This window comes from Epinephelus moara, chromosome 6 (assembly GCF_006386435.1).
Source record: "Epinephelus moara isolate mb chromosome 6, YSFRI_EMoa_1.0, whole genome shotgun sequence".
In the NCBI taxonomy this organism is placed as follows: domain Eukaryota; kingdom Metazoa; phylum Chordata; class Actinopteri; order Perciformes; family Serranidae; genus Epinephelus; species Epinephelus moara.
The window spans coordinates 8,207,795-8,225,330 of NC_065511.1; the positions used below are offsets into that span (position 1 = coordinate 8,207,795).

General features: G+C 40.1%; 1 protein-coding gene across 1 annotated transcript in view; it reads left to right on the plus strand.

Moving 5' to 3' along the window:
* The first annotated feature begins 2,570 nt into the window (after positions 1-2,570).
* The window catches only part of cdk14 (cyclin-dependent kinase 14), a 270,852-nt gene continuing 255,886 nt past the window's right edge, over positions 2,571-17,536 (plus strand). The window contains exon 1 of the mRNA XM_050047719.1: positions 2,571-3,096. Within this exon, the coding sequence (XP_049903676.1) occupies positions 3,003-3,096 (94 nt within the window). The 5' untranslated portion in view covers positions 2,571-3,002. The remainder of the gene's footprint in view (positions 3,097-17,536) is intronic.

A 17,536-nucleotide genomic window follows, 5' to 3' on the forward strand; every position in this document is an offset into this window, starting at 1 on the left:
TACTTTTATTTGTATTACTTTGGTACATTTAATGTCATAAAATTACTTTGACACTTAAGTGCAGTAAATATCAGATACTTTAAGAATTTAACACAGGTAATATTCTAATATGTGATTTTAACTTACTTATCTGTACTTATACTCATGTATGGCTTTCAGGTACTTTATCCAGTATTGCAAAGAAATGCATATGGTAGCTACAGAGCGATTTTAGTTATGCGTCAGTCAGACCACAGAGGTCAAAATGGCAAATAACAAAGATTCCAGTAGACATATTTTGGAGAGTCAAGCTGCATTTGAGGTCAACACTGATCACATATCTTCAGCATTATGTAAATAAATTGTACTTAAGCAAGTTTTACAGCTGAGAGCCCAACTGGAAGTACTGCATAATTAGGTTTAGAAACAATTCTCATAAAATGAAGGAAAGTCTCAAGCTGTTAAAACGATGCTTTTATAAGTATGCTCATGAGGACCCCAGACACAACACAATAGTTAAAGAGGAGCTCAGTTAAATATGCACGACTTGTTCTTAGTTACAGTAACAGAAGAGCTCTCATATTACTGTACCTGAGAGGATTCCAGATGCAGTTACCTCACTGCCATCTGGTGCCAACACCATGCAACATTTCTTTTAACCTGCTATTCCACTTTACAAAACCCTGTCTTCAGCATTTTGATATAAGCCTCATAGATCTGGCTTTTACTGGCCTTTTAGGGACCGTTCTTTAGTTATCAAAGGAGGGGGGTGACTTTTTTTTTTCTTTTTCCTTGAGCCTCCCTGGGTGACTGGGGGAAATGCATGACCCCCCCCCCCCCCCCCCTCCATCATAATCTGTTATTAGATATGAAAACATAACTTTTGATGTTTAGAATTTAAAAGTTAAAAAAAAGTAAAAGTCGAAGACAAAATCCTGAAATTGAAAACAAAATATGTATATCTTTTTTACCCTTGTATAAACAGTTTTTTTTTGGATGAAATTTTAACTTGGAATTTGTAAAATAAAGGGATTTGGATGAATTATCACTATTGTAAGATTAGATTTGGTTATGTTTTTGTCTGATGGAAGTGTATGACACACATGATGTGTTCAAGGACTGATAGATATTTCAAAATCCAATGATAATTTCTGTTTTTACTGTTTCTTGCTATGATAAATGATGTATTTTTAACGATTTTTTTAAGAAAACATGCCTTCCAAACCAGCTATTTTCTTTACAAATCGGTGGTAAAATAAATACAAAATACAACCATTTAAAGGTATATATACCTCCCCAAAATAAAAAACATCAGTCCCACCCCAGTGCTAAAAAAAATAATTTGACAAGCCTCCTCCTTTTTGCACCTCCCCTCCCCCCATACGTAAAGAACAGTCCCTTATTACACTAGACAAGATTCTGTTTCACACCATATATACTTCTCTACAGACTGTAGAGGTGTGCTGGTTGATGAAAAATGTGTGCATGCATCATTAACAATGGCTCCATAATGAAGGACCAACTCAAACTAATGAAGCTGTACATTTGTCTCAATTATCAGCGTGCTCCAGTCAAAGCAATTATGAAAACATTTCAGCCCTTTGCATTCCTGAGATGTTTCCAGACCGTGCTGGTCTCTAACAGCTTAACTGAGGGCCACATCCAAAACCGAGACATATTATGTATACATACACTGCTACGCCATTGTTCTTTTGAGCCTCTGAATTACTCATGCAGCTGCTGTGGTGACTGCAGTACAGACATGATCAAATTGGAGATGCCAGCCAGCACATAAAGACACATGACAGGAGCAGAATAGAGCTCATGAGCTCACTGCTGCAGGATTTAGATTATTGATGCAGGGTTGGGATAGCTCTGATGGCTTTAATCCCAGAGCTCACTTTAATCCCAACTATATGTAAGTTAACTGACAAAATATGATATTATTGTGGCAGAAATGGGCTGCTGGATATTCTTATTTAATTTAAGCAGTGGTTGTTTTTTTTTTGCTAAAAGGGGAAAGCGAAGATAAAAAAATACCTCATGAAAGTAAAACTATGCAACATTATAAAATCAGAAATGGTGCTGAGGTGTCATATTAGTGATTTCATATGATCACAAGTTATTTGCATGGCTATGATACCCAAATATTGTCACCACATGCATGACAAAGACTGAATCTTTTCATGCACATCACCAAACTCAGTAGGGATTTAAGTGGATTTTATTTGCCTCCATCATATGAAATAAATCAAACACAAATCCCAGCAGAGTCCAGGTTGATCTGGTAGTTTTTATTAAGTCTAAAAGATCAGCTATGATGTATTCCCAGGTGGAATCAGGAATACCAGCGTTGGAGCTGATGCCTGGGGAATACCTCGACCTGCACACGATGACAGGGTCTCGCAGAGGGCAGCAGTCTCAAGCCGGAGCGCTGACAACAATCTGGTTCCCTCATGAAAATATTCCTCCTCCTGCAACACATTACAGGGCGGTGCTGGCTCTTTGACGGACAGTCTCCCGAACCAATAGAAACGCGGTGCTCCACGGGAGCTCTCCAATCGTCGCATCCAGGGCGGGGTCTAGGGTCGAAACCAGAGAGAGAATCCCAAAAATGACATCTAGATTGCGGTGGAGCAGGGAGCGACTGGGACGCTGAGAGAAGAAAGAACCAAGTCAGAGCGAGATCTAATTTGCAGGATCCTAACCCTAAAAAAGACGCACCAGAAAGACGCAGCAAATTACGCACGGTTTCCAGTTTGGATGCGTCTGCTTCAGACTTTTATTGCCTCTTTGGAAATGTAGTTGCATTCTTGAGAAAAAAAATCTCAAGAAGGCATTTGTTGTTAGTAGTTGATGAGAGAAGTGAGAGCCGTTGAGGCTCCGTTTCCTGTTTGCCAGTGCGCTGCAGCTGGGCTGAAGAAGCCCCGCAGGGCTGACTGAACACCGGTCCTCCTTCCCCGCTTCAAACCACAGCCTGTCCGCTGCCAGTCCGCTGCGAAAACTCGCTGGAAAAAAAAAAAATGTGCGACCTGATGCCAGCCTCCCAGCCCCCGGAGAAAATCGGCAAAATGAAAAAGTTGAGGAGAACTTTGTCCGAGAGTTTCAGGAGTATCGGTGAGTAACGGGACGTGTTCTCAATTTTTCCAAGCCATTTTTCAGCCCTTTGTACAGAATGTGAGGAGAGAAATGTCTCCAGCTGCTGCAGCAGCAGTAAAGGCTGCTCCTTTCTGCCGAGGTGATGTCTGGTCACAGTTGGGGTTAGCAGCCATGGAAAACCTACATCAACTTGGCCTTTCCACATTTCCTAAAGCAGAATTCCTTTTGGGAGCTGACAGATTTTTATTAGCAGACAAATGCTGTTAGGTTTAGAAAGAGTTTTGAGGACAAAGTCCTTTAAGACACAGAGATATAATGTCTTGCTGGAAATTGAGTTTGAGGTTGATTGCTCAATTCCGATCACATAGTTTTCCCTAAATATCATCACCAGAGTCATGATCACAAATCTGCTTGTGGCATAAATTCTAACATAGAAGTCTTAGTCAGTATATGCAAGAAAACATGTGAACCATGTAGACTCAGCAGTCCTTCATTACAGTAAAGGATGTGAAACCATGGTGACCAAAACATTATGTATTCACAAAAAGTGCCAGAACTTTATTAAGTAGGCGTTGTTTCCATTTGTTGCCATTTCACTAAATAGGCATGAGCATATTTTTTTCATTATGGATGAATCCACTGGTCTCTAAAATGTCAGATTAACATTACAGTTTAATTCAGGGCAAGGTGACACCTGGCAGTTGCTTTCTTTGTCCCACCAATAGTCTCAGATATTCACCTTACTATCACTTAAAACAAAGAAACTTAAAGAACATTACACTGGAGAAAACTCATGAGAGAAAATATAGGCAATGTATGTTTCATATGTATCATATCAATGTTTCTGAAGGGATTTAGTGTATGCCCTGACTCTGTCATTGGGAGGTGGATGGTGGATTATGTGGCACCGAGACAAGACGCCTGCCAAACTGCAGACCACTGTCCGAGACCAACAAACAACAAAACTGGTTGTTTGTTACCAAGACTTTGCTGCATTTCCACCAAAACTGGGTATTTAAAGCCAAAACATGATATTTCCCGAACCTTAACCATTTTGTTTTTGTGCCTAAACCTAACCACACATCTACCACTTAATTGTTACAGTGTAAAGTTTCACTGTATCTGCTACATGATAATGTACAGATGCAATTTATCTTTGGTTTGCAGAAATGTACACTGCCAACATTTACTCTGGAAACCTGGTTGCGAAAAGGAGTTTTACTCGAAAAATAACTTAAAGGGTTAATCAGTTATCAAGGTATTTGCTGATTAAGTTTATGTAGATAAACTGATCGATTAATTTTCTAATTGAAATTAATTTTCTAATTGTGTTTCACACAATTGTGGGGCACACTCCTGGCAGGAAAAACAGCTATGTCTTATTAAAAACAACTTCTTCTTTTGATACCTAAAAAGCTGCTGGAAAAACAGCGATGGGTTGTTGCAAAAGCAGCCGGAAGCTTCCTAAATCACAAACAGTTGTGTTGTTTGTTGGTCTGGATCAGTGGTCTGCAGCTTGGTGCTTGGCAGGCGTCCACCACCCTTCCACCTCCTGATGACAAAATCAACTCATATACTACGTCACTTTAGAAACTTTGATATGACATGTAATTGTAAAGTATCCGCGGTTTGTGCAGACATGCTGAGGCATTCCTGGAGGCGACCGGGCTGACTGAGCAGGACTTTTTTACAGTGTGACCTGACAAACACTGTAATGGTTCTAGTGTTTCTAAATGACCTCAAACACATCTTTGACATTTCTGTTTTGCAGTCTCTCTTTGCCACTGATGTATCTGTGATATCAGCTGATTATCAGCTGGAATCATCTGTATACATTCAAAAAGCCACAACCATCAAACATAATCTTTAACACTGTGCTCCAATCTCATGAACAGATGATGGATCTTACAGTACATTTATTGTACAGAAGCTTATTTGTACACCCATAAATGCCATCATTCATTGATATATATGAATGAATAGTGGTAGACCATTTCACCCCAACTGATCTTCAGTAAAAAAAGGTGAAATGAGTAATATTGATTAATTCTTTCAGAAAAAGGAGGCATAATATAAATAGGTTTTATATATAACAGATTTTGTTGACACTTAACGGAAATACCAGATCATAGTGGAGACTGAGCAATACTGGATATTTGAGTTATAAAAACACGTAACAATATATATTAGACGATAGTCAGTTTTTGATGTAAACACAGTACTTCACGATGTAAGAAGACAGCCAAGGTTCTGTGCTCTCTCGTAATGTTTCTGTTTTTGTTTAATTGTTCAGTTTTCTGCTCCTCTTCACATACGTAGAAGACTGTTTTGTCCATACACACATGTATATATATATATATATATATATATATATATATATATATGTGTATATATATATTTCTAATTCCCCGGAGCCCTGCGTGATGTATACTAGAGGCTTGATTTGTTTGGCAGATATATAGTGTAAGACTGCAACCAGCCTTATTATTGGAATTATTTATGTGTGTAATCCCTGGGTCTTCAACATGGGGTCTGCGACCCTCAGGGGTTTCTCAGAGTTACTGCTTCCAAATTATTGTTTGATGTCTTAATATAAGTTTTGATTCAAGTTTTTTTTTTTATTTAAATGTCTAAAAATCTGAAAATACACATTAACGTGGATGCAACATATTATTAGCAACACTGTCCTATTCTTTAAAAAAAATACAGCACACAACATTGACCATAGGATAACTGTTGATAACCGATGATGTACCGATATTGTTGTACATCCCTACAATTATGTACAATTGAAACATAATGGCCAGTTAGCTGTATTATTATTTTAAGTGTACGGACATTGTGAGCCACAATGTATTGTTTTGTAACTTTTCGAGCAAGAGATTCTACACAAAAATGATGTATAAATATATAAATGCAAATAATTATTATTCTAATGGCTTAGTATTGTAAGCACCATAAAAGAGTGTGTTTAGGAATGGCACTTAAAATTGGCCCTTACAATTCCCCAAAGTCCAGCTTGACTTATTCACATTGTTTGGTTTGTCTGACCAACAGTCCAAAACTGAAGTCATAAAAAAATCAGTCATAATAAAATAAATAAAGCAGCAAATCTTCACATTTAACAAGCGGGACCCAGTGACAAGAGGCACAGTTTTGCTTGAAAAGAGACAATGAATTAATTATCTGTCAATTGATTTATCAAACAATCTCCTCAGTGCTAAATAAAATTGGACAGTGCCAATAAACCGCTTGCCTGTGATTCATCGTAACGACCTGATAAAATATAGGTTATCGTTTTGTGCAAACTAGATTTAACTCCCTGCATCATCATCATCATCATCATCATCATCTCTTTTCACTCCAGGTTTAAAATAGAGTTCTTATCCAATAATGAATGCTGTGCTGCTAAAGCAACCTGCGAACAAGAATCATCATGCACACACACACACACACACACACACACACACACATGTCACTGGCAGTCAAGGTGCACCCATCATATCTCATTTCATCTTCCTCGCTTTCCCTGCTTTTTCTCTCTCATACATGCACACACACACACACACACGCACATACACAGTGCCTCGGCAGAGATCTTCAGTTCAGTGGCCTTTGAAGCAGTGTGTGTAGAGAATGAATAGCTGGATGCAGCCCTATAAGAAAAGATGAGGAATGAACAGAAGTGAGTTTGGGTCGATGTCGTGGGAGCAGAAAGATTGGCATTGACTTTCCTGCCGTGCTGACGCTCATCTCCTATTGGCCATCTTTCCTCCCATCTAAATCAACACATCTGAGCATCGATCGGGCTCTTGCCCCACTCTACGGATGCTTTAACAAAGCACATTCAAGAGCCAGCTTTATTGTTTATATCCTTGTAACAGTGTTGATCCAACCAGTCCCAGTGGGCAGGGCTGTGTCACATGGCAGATTGTGGCACTGTGCAACATGATGCCTCGTGGATGCTTTGATTTTAATAGTTTCAAACCTGGTTAATGGACTGATGCAAGGTTTCTCAACCTTTTCTGATCTGTGAGCCCAGGTTCCATCCTCATGAGCCAAATCATTAGAGAGCTGTCTGTTTGTTCTGTGAATGTGAATGTGAGGATGACATGTTGTGTTGTCAAGATTAAGAGGAAAGCCCCAGATGGATTATCTGGAATATTAAATTATTGGATTAAAGGTACCTTCTCCTCTAACTGGGTGCTTTAACAAATCACTTGTTTTCACATTTAAACTGCTTCGTAGTCTTTTTTTTCCACTTTGAATTATGCAAAGACAATTGTATTTATGATGAAAAATCTAAAATAATTTTCCATCCTCCTGTTTAAAGACCTAGTTATTGCTTTCCTGCAGTTGTGACGGAAAGGCCGGTCTGCTTCCTGGACCTGCAGGATAAATCTGGGTGGTGAAGTAAATTAACAGAGCATTACTGCTGTTGAGATGCCCTCGAGCAAGGCAATTAACCTGCAACTGCTCCTGAGGAGCTACAGAGAGGCCATTAGAGTGTGGCTGCACCTTCAAATGTGGATGTGTGATTAAGAGTATGTCCATACAAAGCCGCTATACCCTGCCCTCCCTGTTGCAGCATTCACATGGTTAGCACAGCTCCTTCTTACAAGCCAGCCAAGACGGCAGAAGAAAATGTTGACATTGTATGTTTCTGCAACCACAGATAGGTTACACTGGCACGTTTAATACAAATCATATCAATGTTTCTGAAATGATGTAATAAAAGTGCTGACTTGGGCATTGAGAGGTTGAGGGGATGGTGGATGGTGTGATGAGACATCTGCCAAGCTACAGACCACTGTTCAAGATCAGCAAACAACTAAAGTGGTTGTTTTTATGCAAATTATTGTTGTGTTTCCAGCATTTTTTAGGCACCAAACGTGGATATTCTGTAGCAACCTGTCCTGTTTTTCCAGCGGGGACAGTGTCACGATAAGCGATCATTCTTTACAAAGACATCGCTGCATTTCCTGCCAGGATAGTGGTACGAAAAGTTATTGTTTTTTACTGAGACATCACTGCTTTTCAAGTGTTGAGGCCCCAAATTTTGCCCCCAAAAACGGGTATTTTAAGCCAAAACATGATCTTTTACTAACCATAACCAAATGGTTTCTGTGCCGAAGCTTAACCACATGTTAACCACAATGTTATGTATTTGCTACATAGTGACTTGCAAATGTAATGTATCCGTGGTTGCAGAAACATACAGTTCCAACATTTTTCTGCTGCGTGGGTTTTACAAGCCCTGGTCAAACCCTACACTCCAGCCCTACACCACTGAGCTCCTCTACCACAGCACCATTGACAATGTCACCCTGAGGGCCCTGTGGCCGCTCATGTTGGTCAATGCGCTTCTCTGTTGTGTCCCACAGTGGTGGAATGAACTCCAGTCCACTGGAGACAGGACAGCAGAGTCACTGGCCATCTTCCACTGCAGGCTGCACACACACTTTTTCAGACTACAACTGCACGTCATGCTAGCATTTATTCATGTCTCATTTCTAAAAACAAAAAAAGAAAGTCACTTTGCCAAATGAAAACCAACCTGCCCTGTAAAAACTGTGGCCTCACATTTTAGTGTGGATGATTAAAAACTGAACTTTTTGAAAATGATGACAGTTGTAAGCCTGGGCGGGGTGTGTGCGGCGGACATCTTTATCTCATTCCTAACCTTGTCCAACCCCTGCAATGTAGCTGATCACTTTATAAAGGTGTTGTCATTACTCTGTTTTATTGATTTTGATTGACAACTTTTTGATTGGCCAGTCAGCGCAATCATAAAATAGGGGATTAATCAACATGTGGGTACAGCGGTGCAGAAGTAAGCTTACTGTTTACCTGGTTAAAGTAACAGTTCATCCCAAATCAAAATGCATGCTGCCTTTTACACAATGGTACAGTTGGTTGGTGTAGTTTGGTAGAAGAAAATGGTTCCTACATTAAAGTGCTCACAACAAGGTCTGTGAATTATCTTGAGTAATCAGGTCATAATTTCTGGAAAGAGACATTGCTGTTTAGTTTTTAAAATGTGCTTTTTTGGCACTTGGAGCACCACAAGCTGAGTGCCATCTAGTTCCATTATACCCGAGAGAAGGCAGACATCTGTATGTCCGATATCTCTGACACTTGTCAGCTCGCACTGAAGCAATCTAGGCTGATAAACAGCACTAAAGGGTAAGGAAGTATGTATTATTGATTCAGGGGTGAACTGTCCCTTCAGGAAGTAGCAATCTAGTTCCACCTTGGCCACTTGACTGTCATGCAAGAGTTTGTTATTTGGCAATCTGGAAATCCATCGGTTAACAAAAAAAAAAAAAAAAAAAAAATTCTGCCTTTACCTCTGGAGACACTGCCCAGAGTTTTTCGACTAACGGAAGTGCAGGGGCCTCGGGGATCGCTCACCCCCTTCACTTCCGGCCGTGCCCCCAGTGTTACACTCCTATCTGCAACTCGAACCAAACGTTGGTAAAAACGTTACCGCTAATGCCCTTTTTTTCCTGTCGTGAGGAGTGGAAGGTGTGCTGGTGGATGCACGTTTATAAGTTGTGCTGTTGTCTCCGTGTTTTTCACGTTGAAGAAACTGCGTTTTGGGTGGAGCGGGCGCCATGGACGCTGAGCTTGCTGTTTCTGTAGGTACACATTTCCTGGGGAGACCTGCACGTCTCCGCTCCATTGTGATTGGCTAAAGCGCAGCATCGTTCAACCTCAAATGCCCCCCCCCCCCCCCCCCCCGGACTTGTCTTTCACACAGAGCTGCCGACAGATTCTACAATGTAAATTGCTGAATCTGTCTTGAGAGATTAGTTATTTGGTGGCTGAAACAGGGTGAAGAGATTTTGCTATTTTGCTATTGTTCTTATAGTTGTATGAAGATCATTGCAAAAACAACTTGAAAGGTGTGGATGTGGGTTGTTTCCAACCGTGAAAGGCATTTTTAGAATTAGTGTGGATGTAGTTTACCTATGAGAGTATGAAGTAAGGCGTTCCTGGAGTAGAGCCTTGGTGCTCAGTAGAAAATTACCTCTATTCTGCAGATAAAACACTGGGCAAAGTGACTTTAGGTGGATTCATCAGCACATCTCTGATGTTAATTTACCAATAAGAACACCCTCTCTGTATGAGAGGTTTTGCTTCTTAATGTTTTCCTCACAACTTTGATCAAAAGACAAATTCTTTCAAGTGAGAGATGCAGTATGAAAAGCTGTAGGAGCAGTAATGAGGTGTTATGGGTTTTAAAGTGGCAGGATTTTTTTTCTCTTTTCTGCAGTGAGTTTGGACAAAACAGTCTTCTTTTCCCTCTCTAGTATTATATGTCTCCTCATCATTTCCTTCAGAAAGTGATTCTATTATTTTTTGTATGCTCTCTGACAATAAATATAGTATAAAGATAATTTGCTGTGAGAAAGAGTGTTCTGACAGCATCTCACCGGCATCAAAATCTAAATGTTGTGACATTCTTCACTGAGCGCTTCTTCAGCACAAATGAGGGATCTTCATTTGATGTTTTCCTGAAAAGTTTTCAAAACATCTTTTTATTCATATCACGTGCAAAACCTCACATAATTGTATTGTAGCACATGCTGTCAGCACGGGTTGGTTTTACTTTTGAAATTTCTTTATCCCCATCTGAAGATACATTTTCACTTGAAATTGTCTCTGCACATGAAATACTGTCATATGTACTATATAGGGCTGATGAATGATTATATTTGTATCAAAATATACTAGATTTATTTTTTTGCGTTAGATGAGAAGATATGTACCACTGATTTTAGGGATGCACGATATTAGATTTTTTGCCGATATCTGATATGCCAATATGTGTAACAAGTCATTTGACCGATAACCAGTATATCGATATATCCACTTTTTTCCCAACTTGATTTTACTTATCATTAAGTCTCTTCTCTGTATTCATTCATTGTGCAAAATAAGAAAAAGCATGTTGGCCAATTCTAATAGTTCATTTTAAAGCCAATATTGGCCGATACAAAAGATGTAATGATGTAATCAGCATGTTGGCCGATTCGGATATTTCATTTTGAAGCCAATGTCGGCTGATACTGATGATGTGACAATATTATCCTGCATCCCTAAATCATATTTAAGATTGGTAGGCCTGTCGATTTTCTTGTCTCACTTCCTACAAATGTGAAAAAGCATATTCCTAAATTGTTGAAATATTCCTTTAATTAGAATTAATATTTGATATAATTAACAGTGTCTTAACAAGCTGTGGGAGGTTAAAATTTTGGTCAGTGGCCATTGACTTTTGCTAGCAATTATGGCAATGCTGGCAAAATTTAGGTACACAGCTGTAGCTAGTTGACAAGGCAACAACAAACAAACTCTTGACTGTCTGGTTTATGTTTTCTCTGAATGTCTGCTATTTACACTCTGTCCTGCGTGGTTTCTTAACATCTCAGAAACCCAACCTCCACGATTTGCTGTCAGCCTTAGAAGCTATCGTTAATGTTAGCTTAAGCCGTTACAGTGCAAAGCTTCTAACTGTATCATTAGCAGTCATCAGTCTGATATTAAACATGATCGGACATTGTGGTAGACGTGTGTGGTGGTTGCTGTTATCAATGAATGAAATGACACTTTGGAATAAGCTGTAATCAATGATACATAATTTTGCTTAATTATAGAAACCTAGCTTAGTTTTGATGACTTTCTTTGTTCCAGTAAGACCTCAACGACAAGATGTAGACACTTTATATGAAACTATGTCGACCACAAAAACAGGCCTGAGGTTTAATATATAGCAAATATTTGCAGGGCTCAATCAGGAAGTCTTTCATCTACACTAATGTCATGCTTTACCTGCAAATTATCCGCCATTGTGTTGGAGGTGAAATAAACAGGCTACCTGTGTTGAGATTGCCAAAACTGACTGCTTATCACTCTGGAATATTGCTATTTTCTGTGCTGCTAGTTAATAACTATAGTAAAATGATGGAGTGCAGGACCTGCTTCTTTCATGAACAATGAAGACATGAGATCCAAATATATACATTTTTTAGCCTGAGAGAATCACACTGTGGGCAAAGGGTTATGCTAGAACCACAGTGGGGAAACTATATATGTATTATATAGCGGACACTAAACATAATGATGATTTTTAGCTGCCTTTTAATTGTGCAACATTTATTTTATGTCCGCAGTCAAAGCTTAGAGCATGGCTGATTCCATCACAGCAGCTCTGAATAACATGAGACATCTGTGTAATGATAATTGGAAATAAAATAGAAAGAAAAAATAACAGTTGGCTCCCGTTATTATAAATGCAACATTTCAGTCAGATAGACCTCACCAGTCATTAGCAGAAACAGTCTGGCTTTACTATAATTGTTTTTATGTGACATATTCAGAGAAGTTCTTTAACTAAATAAAGTGCTTCGTAGTGCTGGCGTCAGGAGTGTCTGTCAGGTAGACGTAAATGTTTCCAAATTCAAGTCAGCCTTCCACTGATACCCACATGATTCAACCTAACATCACCAGGCAATCTGTACTGACAGTCCCGTAGTCTACAGCGTGCTGCAGCACTTGGGTTGAGCTGAGAAAAAACAGCAATCAGAAAATTCCCATATGTGTGTGGGTAAAGAGTAAGGATTGCACAATTGTCAGGGGCAAGTAAAATGACATGCCAGGCTAGTACGGCAACTCACTTCCCCGAGCGGGCAAGTGGTGAAAAATAATTAAACTCAGCCTTTTTTACGGCGCTGATGATGGAAGTAGCTATAATATAAGGAGCGAGCCATCTCGCCGATCGGGCACCACTGAGTGGTGTTAGAGGATGTGGGTGAGTGTTTAAAAATGTCAGTTAACTTAAGTCTTTGCTGCTGTTTGATAACCACTAATAAATAGAACATAAAAACTGACTGCAGGCAAGTAGATTAACGGAAAAAAACAAAAACAAAAAAAACTAATGTTAAACCCTGACTTGTAATTTAAATTCAAATATTGGTTAAAAAAAAAATGAAATTAATTTGTTTTCTCAAATCCTTCCGCTCCGGTAATATCTAGTTAAAATGTGAACGTGGAAAGCGTTGATAAATACTAAAAAAATGACATCATTTTGAATACAAATACATTTCTCCAAAAAGACTGAAACTATTTTTTTTAATTACTATTTAAAAATATAAAGATTATTTTAATTCCAAACCTTTAACTTGACAATGTAAAATGCGTTTCTTGTCCAGTGAGCACTAAATCTTACATGTCAGCCGGTGCAGAAGCTTTATTGTCTACCTGCAGTCTAATCCATTGTATTGAGTGTGGATTTGCGGCTGTGATTATGCTGTCTGGAGTGTCTGGGAAGTCTTTGGGGAACGTGTGTGTACTCACCCTCTGAGGAGAAGGAAGCAGCAGTTTAACGGCTCAGTGGCTGCGCTGACAATGCTTCCAAACACTCACTCTGACATAAAAAAAAAAGAAGTCATTTTACCACGAAGCAGCCCCCAGAGCACTCTGTCCTTTTGCCATCTGTACTGCCTTCCTCATTAGCCAACATAATCATCATGAGGAGTTAATAACTGAAAAATCATCATTTGCCTATTAATAATGCTCTCCACATGCTTCTTGGGCTATGAGTGATTCAGAAATCAAAGCTGCAGAAACAAACAGTTTATTCCCTTCCTCCTCATAAATATGAAGGATATTGATGCCAAATGCGACACTGTTGTCCCCTGCAATTAATGTGAGGGACACGCTGGATTGTCATTATGAATGCAGATGTAGCAGATAACTGAAAAGCTTTTAACATGCTTTTTGCAGGATTGTCGTATCACGGGACAGCTTTTTAAAATTCTGATACTTAGTCTCTTCTGCCTGCAATAAAACATGACTTATATCATATTATATATTAATGTAATCTGAAAGTTGTTCCCAGACTATTTCAGAAAAACAACTCTGGTGTCATGTTATTGGACATCATAAAACACCTTTATGTGAAGAAAGCCCCACTAACCAGATATAATGGAGATGATTTAGGAATTTTATTTAGGAAGGTTATTTTTGGTTGAACAAACGATTTATTACTAAAACACAAACTTGAAACATTTTTTTTATGTATGTGTAAAAAGTCTCCCCTTTGAAAATAAGTTAAATAGTGGCAATATTCTCCATTTAATTGCATTTCTTGTCAATATCATAAATAAGCAAATGTACACAGTATGCTAACTGTAAAATTTCATATCACAGTATACCAGAAAACTGGTTTTATCCTATCTTAATATGTTAATTGCATAATTATTGTATGCACTGACAAACACCAAAGCTAATTGCTTGTAAGTGAAAACCTATTTAATAATAAGCCTTATTCTGATTCTATCTGCTACAACCATGTGGCAAATAATGAGTGCTCAGTCCATTAGCTCAGTGCTAACCCACAGCAGGAATTGCCACGAGGACGCTAACAGAAGGAAGCATCATGATCACGATAATATTATCTTAACAAGCTATCTTAATATTGTTATGATTTCTGACCCACCAGCTCCCTTTGACCTTTTTCCTGTCCTGTCTCAGTCATGTGATGAATGGTGAAATTGACTCCCATCCCGTGGAGAGCAAATTTGTGTTTCATAGGATAGTAAAAGCGTCATCCATCCTAGTCTGCCTTACTCTGCCTGTGATAGGCTTACCCTAACATTCTTACCCTAACCCTATCAAATCTCACTCCTCTTGCCTAAACCTAACAAACCCAACTAGGCAACATGTACTTGCCAATCAGAGTAGGGCAGGTCATGACTTAGTTATCTTAAGAAAGCTAATTTGCAAGCGGGAGTCCAGAGGTAACCCTGCAACCCACAGAATCCCTGAAAAAACATCAGCCTCTGAAGTGTATACATACAAGATGTTTGACACCGATTTTTGATTCTCTCAATTGTACACGCAGTTCCAATAGCAATAGAGACAGAAATAGATATACCGTGAAAAACAAGGACAACAAAGCTAACAAACCTAACACTGAAATCATATATTGCATTCAAACGGAGAGCTTACTCTAGCGCCTCACTGTTTCAAACGTGTATTGCAACAGCGGTAGCTGCTGTGTACCAAAAAGCTATGATAACATTGATGAAACCATGTCATCCGATACTTCATGGAGTATTCATTCAGGCTCCTATACAGACACACGCGATGCGAGTTGACAAACCCCCTCCTCACCATGCTGGCTGTGTTTAGAACGTAGGACTGTTGGGGCGGGTGTAAATCGAAACAAACCAATCACGTCTTGTTTTTGACAACTGACAAGTGGCTCAACCACACACACCTCATCCCTCTCCTCGCATCACTGTGCCACTGACAGTGGCGCTGGCCTGTGATTGCATTACCTTTCTCCTTCAGCAGCTCTTTCCACCTGGGAAAGGCTACCCAGATGTTTACCCTTGTTTTTTGAATTCGCCAGTCACTTTGCCTTTTTTATTTCCTTTTGCGCTTTCTTGGCGACGAGGATTCCGTCTCCCTTGATGCTGCATATGCATGATCCTGCATGATGCTCAAAGAGTGGGACTTTGTTATGCTGCAGTAGTGCCAGGGTATTAGCAGAGCGCCTCTTGCTCCTCTCCTTCGGCTTCTCAGTCACGCAGTGCTGGCCTGGCTCTCAACAAAAACGCTGAAGGCGGGGCATACAAACGCTGTGTTGGCGGATGTATTTTCAAGATGGCGAAACGTTATGGAACCCCCCCAAAAGATTTACCCACCCAATGTACAAACAAATCCAAAATTCTCCTTTTACGAGAATAAGTCAGATTATTGGTGGAGGTAATAATACACCAATGATGACATATTTATGAATGCAGACATCGATTTTTGCCAATAAACAAATTAAAATGCTACACAATGTCCCTTTAAAGATAAGTATGCTATAAAATAGACATGTAAGGATTATATGACATGATGAAAAATAGAGACACATATAGAGATATTTATTCAACATTCAAAAAGGGTAGCCAAATACCTTGGACTGTGGATTTATAAATAATTGTTATGACACATACATGAAAAAAGCAACTTCTGTCGACCAGTTTTACACCACTGTCACTCAACACTTTGGGCTTTAGTTTCCCAGCACGGCGCAGGGTGGCGAACCCCGCGCAGAGCTAGTTTCGAGCAGCGCAACCCGAGGCGCGCTGAGTTTGGTAGTTTGGCAGACCGAGGTGCGCTGAGATGGGGGTGGCGGCGCAGCAGGGGGAGGTGTTGACAGATCCAGCTTGGCACAGTGACAGTTTCGTGCCAGGAGCCTTTGCCGAAGGTGCGCTAAAAGCTCGCCAGCTGAAACCAGGTCTACTGTCAGCACAGGTGGAGCGGTGTAAGCCGAAGTTTGGCTGACCGGCAGACAGTGCGCACACGTCACCGAAACCTCACAGGCAGGTTTCCAGAATGTCAGGCACATTAACAATGCAATAAATACCCACAAAAAACACTATTCAATGCAACTATCTGTATCTCTATATCGACTGTCCCGTCACATCTGATGTCAGATTGGCACCGTTTGGCACGCATAATGAAAACCCAACCTGATTTGATTAACACAGCTGCAAACTAATAAGTTCACATCCCTCTCAGTCAACCACAAACAGCCACAGCATCAGAAAGAGAGTATATATTCAGCATCTGTCATCTTAGAAAAGTCAAAAGAAAAGAAACAGAGTGAGACTGCGAGAGAGAAAGAGAGAGCGAGCGTGCGCACGAGAAAAACGCAACACTGATTTACAATTGTGGTGACGTCCTCCCAGGCTATCTTTGCATCATCAGCCCAAGGGGGGCTCGTTTGATTGGTGTGATGTGAATGGGCTGTGTAAACCCCACTCCACGCCTTCTCTCCTCCCTCTTTCTGACTTGCGCAGGTAGGAGGGACGGAGGTGGGAAAGAGAAGTAGCTGCGCCAGCGCGCACGATGTGCTAAACTTGCAAAATCCGCCTGGCGATACCCAGTTGGCGAAGTGCAGGTGCGCTGCGCCCCCGCCTCGCCCGGTCTGAGAAACTAGGGCCCTTGGTCTTAGGTTGCTTCATTCCACATATGGCATTACATGATTATGTCCAGTCAATCTTAGTCTAAACTACCTTTACCCATCATGGGGCTTGAAGGCATGACCTGGAGATTAAGAGTCTAATGCTCTACAGACTGAGCTAGCCGGGCGACATTTGTGATAAAAATGGATCAGATTTCATGGCTGGATTAATAATTATGGCCTAAGAGCCCAAACCAAGTTGGATATCTTGGTTGATTCCCAGAAATATTGATGGATTGTTTTGTTGCAGACATAGTCATTAACTGCAGTGGGCTGAGAACCTTCACTCAGCTGGACTTTTGCGGTGTGTCTGTTGTCATTGAAACTAGTCAGTCCTTGTGCCTGGCTTTTCGGCCAATTTAGCACGTTGAATCAACAGCGGAGCCCTTGGACTTTTGCATCCAACTGAGTTAAATCCAAGGGCTCCGC